This window comes from Pipistrellus hanaki (assembly GCF_964339955.1).
Source record: "Pipistrellus hanaki genome assembly, chromosome: X".
Taxonomy (NCBI): Eukaryota; Metazoa; Chordata; class Mammalia; order Chiroptera; family Vespertilionidae; genus Pipistrellus; species Pipistrellus hanaki.
Window position 1 is genome coordinate 22,552,942 of NC_140524.1, and position 6,658 is coordinate 22,559,599.

The 6,658-nt window shown below is 58.4% G+C and overlaps 1 protein-coding gene across 1 annotated transcript; it reads left to right on the forward strand.

Annotated features, from left to right (window-relative positions):
- On the forward strand, positions 1-2,835 carry LOC311615620 (small integral membrane protein 10-like protein 2A). The gene is made up of 3 exons (XM_084870931.1): positions 1-734; positions 1,551-1,706; positions 2,330-2,835. The coding sequence occupies exon 1, from the start codon at positions 152-154 to the stop codon at positions 386-388; it is 237 nt and encodes a 78-aa protein (XP_084727057.1). The 5' UTR covers positions 1-151; the 3' UTR covers positions 389-734; positions 1,551-1,706; positions 2,330-2,835.
- The last annotated feature ends 3,823 nt before the right edge of the window (positions 2,836-6,658 follow it).

Sequence of the window (6,658 nt, forward strand, 5' to 3'; positions counted from 1 at the left end):
CTGCGGCAGCATCTTGTAGAGAGCTGCCAGGAGGGAGGTGAGTGCGGAGCCGGCGGGAGGGCTTCCGTAGCTGGCGGGTCGCTCCAGGCCTCAGGTCCCCCTGCCCTCGGCTGCTGCTCCAGCGGGTCCGCGGGGCCCGAGCCGCCCGGCCATGGCGGTGTCGGCGGCTCTGTCGGTGGCGGCGGCGGCCGCGGCCCTGTCCGGCGTGGCGGTGCGGCTCTCGCGCCTGGCGGCGACCCGCGGCTCCTACGGCGTCTTCTGCAAGGGGCTCACGCGCACGCTGCTCACCTTCTTCGACCTGGCCTGGCGGCTGCGCCTCAACTTCCCCTACTTCTACATCGTGGCCTCCGTCATGTTCAACGTGCGCCTGCAGGTGCGGATCGAGTGAGCGCGGGGCCGCGGGGCCCCCAGGAGGGCGCCGCTCCCGCCCCCCGCCCCCCGCCCCCCGCCGCATGGGGGCCGGCCGCGCCGCCCGGCTCTCCGGGTCGCGGCGCGGGAAGGAGGGCGGGTGGCCCGGGCCCCTGGCCCCCGGGGCTCCCCGACAGGACGCTGGCCACTGAGCCACCGGGCCACCCGACCGCGGACCCGGTCGGCCTGGTGCGCATCGCACAGACGCGGACAAAGCGGACCCTTCCCTGGGCTCCTGAAAATCAGCTGTTACCTCACGTTGGCCAAAGGGGGAACCAGACAGAAATGCTCCTGCGGGCCCTGCTTTGACCGGTCTCACCAAAAAGGTAGGCTGCCAGAAAGGCGGTTGGAGGGAGGCGGTTGCCATGGCATCTAACCGTCCAGGCCCCTGGGGTTGTGTGTGTGTGTGTGGGGGGGGGCCGAGGGGGGGAGGAATATGGAAGGACCCCAGGACTCCAGCCCAGAAAGCTGCTGAGCAGAGGCAGAGCCACAGGCTCCTGGAGTCCCTTGCTGTGATTCCAAATTGGGGGTGAGGGTGGCTGTGGCTTAGGCATCTTGCACCTCAGCAGTTCAGCCTTCCACCCATGGAGACCTGGGTGTCCTGTCCCGCCCACAGCCAGCTCCCCCTCCCCCCCCCTTCCCCCAATCCCGCTCTATCCCCAGAGGCCCAGGAGGTGTCACCTGAGAAAGAGGCCATGGAGGGGAATGGGCTGGGGTGGCCCCTGTCCCACACTTCACCCCCCTGGAGAGGCAGCCTGGAGCCCCAGGTCTGCCCCCTTCTCAGCACTCAGGCCCCGGCTCTCTGCGGCCCCCTGAGTCCTGCCCCTGCTCTCCCTGTTGCTCCCCCTTCCTCCTGGAGGAAGAGGGGAGAGATGCCCTTCTCCCTAGCCGTCCCCAGTTTGGCTCTTCTGCCACCTCCAGCCGTCCCCTGGCCACAGAATGCCGGCCTTTGGCCCAGACAGCGCCCAGGAGTGCCCTGTGAGCCCAGAGCACCTGGGAAACGTGGGTGTCCTTGAGCAGAGGCAGCTTCAGGCTGGGGTGGGGAGCACAGAGGGAGAAGGGGCTTGTGGAGAAGACAACACGTGGAGAACTGGGGCCTCTCTGGGTAGGGAGGCAACTCTCCATCTCCATTTCTTTTTCAGGAACCAGTGTTTGCAGCCAGTGACTCGCCCCCTCTCTGGCCTCATTGAGAGTCAAATCTGTGCCCAAGGACCCCTGCCCCCAGAGCTTCCTGGCAGCAGCCGAGTGAAGAGCCTGGCTGAGGAGAAGATGAAGGGCCTGCCCGGCAGAGGCCCGAGGTATGGGGGCGGCCCAGATGTCTGGTTGTGGCAAGGGAAGGACAGGACACTGTCACCTGTCACCGGGGCACTGAAATCTCCGAGATCACCCAGAGGGTGTTCTGTTCTCCCCACCTGCTGACATGGGAAAGGGTTCTGGGAGGGGCTCACATTTGTCCTTTCACACAGATAGGAAGTGGTGGAGCTAAATCTTCCCGAAGGCCTGCTCCCCCACCCGCACCCCGTCTTCTGGAAGACCTGGCCCAGTGGGATGGGCAGGGGCCCACAAGGCTCCCAGGGAGCTAGGGAGAGAGGTTCCGGGTGGGGAACGGGGGAACTAGCTTTCCTTGGAGGGGTATGGGCGGCCACAGGGAACACCAGGAGGACAGTCTGAGCTGAGATGGGCAGAAGACAGATGTGTCCAAGGATCCCCTGGGGGAGCTAAGGCCCTCACCCACAGAGCCAGGTCTCCCCCCACCACCACCCCAGGCTTAACCAGGGGCTCCTCCGCAGTTGGTCACCAGCCTCTCAGTCTGGGAGGGGGAGGAGAGGTAGCTCCTGGGGACACGATGTGACCAGAGGGTAAGGAATGAACTGGGGGTGGGGAGACAGGGAACCATGCACGGCCCATTTCTCTGTCCCAGGCTCGGATCCCCCACGCCCAGGATCACACAGGAGACTCTCCTCCAGATGGGCTTGGATTTGTCCTGGAGGCCCAGCTGTGCTGCTGACTGGTGTACCGGCATGGCCAGGAGCAGCCCGGAGCGGAGCCCGGAGAGACCCTGGCCCTCACCACCCACCCCGGCCCCCATCTGCTCTGACACTGGCTGCTGCCAGCCCAAGTCCTCAGAGTTCCTGAGACTGAACACCACAGCAGTGTGCTCAGCCCTCAGCTGCCCGGCTAGAGCCTGGGGCCCCGGTGAAGTGCTCCTCCTGCCTCACCACAGGACTGGGGACCCCGGCTGCCACGTGCCCCTGCAGGTTCCCACCAACAGAGCCTGAGGGCTCCCTTCCTTGTGCCAAGTCCCCTGGGAGCCCCTGGTCCTGGTGGCCCCTCCGCCCCCACGCTGTCCACCCAGGACCACTTCTGGGAGCCTGCCAGCCGGCCTGCCAACTCCACCCGCCGATCTCCGGGGGCGGCCTCAGGAAAAGGAGAGCAACACGGGCTGTGTAAGGTGGGAGGAGGGCCCGGAGCCTCCTTGGGGATGGTGCACAGATGTGCCCCTTCCTTTCAAGCCCAGATCTCCCCTCTGGGCGACTCGATCCGCAGCTCCAGCCTCTTCCTGGGCTGGCCAGGGAGGAAGCAGACCTGAGACTGGCATGAGGGAGGCCCCTCACTGACTGTGGGCTGGTGTCCCACCGGGGAAATATGTCTCTGACCTCAGGGTCCCCCGGCCTCATAGACCCGCTCCCCTGCCAGGAAGCTCCTCCCCCTCCAGGGGGACCCAGGAAGCCCTCCAGCTCTGGCTCTGGCTGGCTGCTCAGAGGGAAAGGCTGGGGAAGGGGCCAGCCGCCAGCCAGTCCTTAGCCTGTTCCTGCGCTGCTTTTCTTACCATTTTGGCCTTGAGTAGTGTGAGCTGTTTCTGCTTTCCCACCTCCCCCGGCCCCACTGGGCCCTGGCTGCTCGACTGGCTCTCAGTGCACTTTACTTGTTAGCCGTCTGTGTTCCAGGCAGCGGAAATTCTGCCAATCTGAGACACCAACCTGAATTAGATGTCTCAGTTTTCTGTTTGTGTTCACTCTGTTCTGGTCAGAAATGTTCTTGTTTCTGGTGTTGTTCACAACTTGTTGTCTAAGTTATTAAAAGGTTCTCAAGTTCAATAAAGTAAATAAAACTGGAGGGCGCCTGTGTCTGGTGTGGGCCAATAGCCTGGGAGGACAGAGGGGCCAGTGGTGCGATCTCCGCCAGAAGGAGAGCTGCAGGTGGGAGGGCCTCCTCAGGAGACTCTGAGACCCCACTGGCCCTGGACCAATGCCCCCGCGAGGGGAAGGCGGCAGCATGGGCCTGGCCCCGCGTTGGCAATTGTCCCACTCACAGCCTTGTGTGAAGACACTAATACCTAAGTCTCAGCTTCATTTCAGAGCCTGGTGCTACAAGGCGCTTCATTAAATTGAACCCAAGGGTGGGCAGAGGGAAGTGAGGTGAGATTGTCTGTCTGCTAATCGTGGTGTTTCACCAGAAGCCCCCCTGCAGCAGCAGGTGGCAAGGTCCCCATTGCCTCCCTGCCGGCCCCTTGGGTGCAGAGTTTTGGCGGAGATAAATCAGAGAAAAAGAAGCTTCCCTTCCCCCCACCTTAGATCCCAACTCCCATTGGAGCTCCGCTCCCAGTGCCTCCCCAGAGGAGCCAGGCCAGGGTGCTGCCTTCTGAGGCTGCTACAGGGGAGAGGGTGGCAGGTGGGCAGAGGGCTGAGTGCAGGAGGCCCGGGGAGGAACACAGCAGCCAGGAGAGAGAAAAGCAAGTCCACAGGCCGCAGAAGGAAGCCGTCTTGACGCAGGATTGTGGTGACAAGGAGGAGTACAGCCTGGGGAAGGGCCCTGGGTGCACTCCTCATCTGTCGCCAAGATCTCCCCAGGGGTCAAAGCATCCTGACAGGACAGACCCTTTCAACATCTGCCACCACAGGAAGGAAGGACCCAAGTGCCCTGAGCTTCCCACCCTTTGTCCAGATGGTCCAGTGCAGTCCCTGATGGTGTCACACCCACTCCAAGGACCATGTGTCCAAGGCACACCAAGATGGGAGAGGATCAGAACAGAGCCCCAAGGCCCTCTGAAGAGGGAGGACCAGTGTCCCTGGCTAGGCACACCCTATTCTGGTTAAGACCTGTGCCCTGGCCCAGCTGGCATGGCTATCTATGAACCAGGAGGTCACAGTTCAATTCCCAGTCAGGACATATGCCCAGGTTGCAGGCTCAATCCCCAGTGGAGGGAGTGCAGGACACAGCTGATTAATGATTTTCTTTCATCATTACTATTTCTCCCTCTCCCTCTTCCTCTCTGAAATTGATTATATATATATATATATATATATATATATATATATATATATATATATATATTTTTTTTTATTTTTTTTTATTTTTTTTTTTTTAAACTGTGATCTGAGCCCGGTTCCTCCTGTGTAGGCATTCAAGGGGATGTTGTCTAGTCAACATTTGTCCTCAGGCCTTATCACCACCATGAGGAGAGAAAAACAGATGAAGGGAACTGGCATGTAATGAGAATCTACTGAACCCCTGGCACTGTGATGGGTGGTTTGCTGCCATCATCTTATATAATAAAAGGCTAATATGCAAATCAACTAAAAGGTGGAATGACTGATCACTATGACACACACTGACCACCAGGAGGCAGATGCTCAACGTAGGAGCTGCCCCCTGGTGGTCAGTGCACTCTCTCAGGGGGAGTGCTGCTCAGTCAGAAGCTGAGCTCACAGCTGGCAAGTGCAGCAGCAGTGCTGGGAGCCTTTCCCACCTCCACAGCAGCACTAAGGATGTCCAACTGCTGGCTAGCTCCCCGGGGAGTGGGCCTAAGTCATCAGTTGGACATCCCCCAAGGACTCCCGGACTGCCAGAGGGCGGCGTCCAGGCTGAAGGACCACTGCCCCCGAGTGCATGAATTTCGTGCACTAGGCCTCTAGACTATATATATAAAAGCCTAAGTGACTGGATAAGCGGCTGAAAGCTATGATGCATACTGAACACCAGGGGGCAGATGGTCAATGCAAGAGCTGCCCAGGGTGGTCAGTGGGCTACCACAGCACGAATGCTATTCATCTGACAGAAAGGTGCCAGACACAGGGCAGACTGCTGGTGATCCTCTCCCAGGGACCCTCCCCCTGTGTGCCTGAGCTTCTATGGCAGGTGCAGTGGGGCTAGGATGAGCAGGAGCAGTGGGGCGCCCAGCCTGGGCTTGGGCTCCTCCCAGGCCACCTACCACTTCATGCACTACTTTGTGCTGCGCAAGATCAACGCAGACAGTTGGCTGGAACCTGATGAGTTGGTAAGGCCAGGCTGTGGTGTCAAGCTATGGCATCGTGGAGATCCATTGATCCCCACAGGCCAGGCCAAGCAACCCCACTGGTGCATGACCAGGCCTCTAGTTTTATTAGAATTCCATAGCCATCTGCTGGAGGATGTCACTGAGAGGATGTGACCACCAGTTGACTCTTGAGCTGGACCTGGACAATTAGGCCCTTTACCCTCATCCTTGTCTTTGGATTGGACATTCTGCCCACCATTCCCATAGGCAGAGCTGTTTAAAAGACAGAGTCTTGAGAGAGTAAGGTATTGAGACCATCTGGACAACAGAATGACTGAACCAGTTAGGGCAGTGGTCGGCAAACGCATTAATCAACAGAGCCATATATCCACTGTACAATGATTGAACTTTATTTTGAGAGCTGAAAACCGACTTCTGCCCATGGGCCACGAAGTTTCAATCGCACTGTACGTGAGTGCCCGCACGTGGTATTTTGTGGAAGAGCCACACTCAAGGGGCCACAGAGTCCCACGTGGCTCGCGAGCCATGGTTTGCTAACCACTGAGTTAGGGAATCTATACAAACTTTAAGATTCTCACAATCACTCAACAAGCCTCAAATGTTAGTTCCCTAGCTTATTTAACCTGTCCCCCACCAATCTGACTGATCTGTCTCTATTCACTCTCCCCTTGTCCTCAATATTCATCAAGATTGGAGGATGCATAAAATTTTGACGATATATCTTTCTAATAGATATATTTTATCAGTATAAACAGCCCCTCATGGGCATGCTTAATGCATGATTATTTGATTTGTTTTGTTGGAAATTGCAAATGCTATTTACTCAGCCATTTCTCCAAGGATTCCTGGTCATTCTTGTTGGAGAACATCCTGTTTAGAAGCAAAAACCTTATTTCTGTATCTGTCAGAAACACTTACAAATCCAACACCCATCCGTGATAACAATTTCCAACACATTTGGAGCAGAAGGGA

Coding starts and splice junctions, on each gene's coding strand:
- LOC311615620 (XM_084870931.1), top strand. CDS start 152: ATGGCGGTGTCGGCGGCTCTGTCGGTGGCGGCGGCGGCCGCGGCCCTG.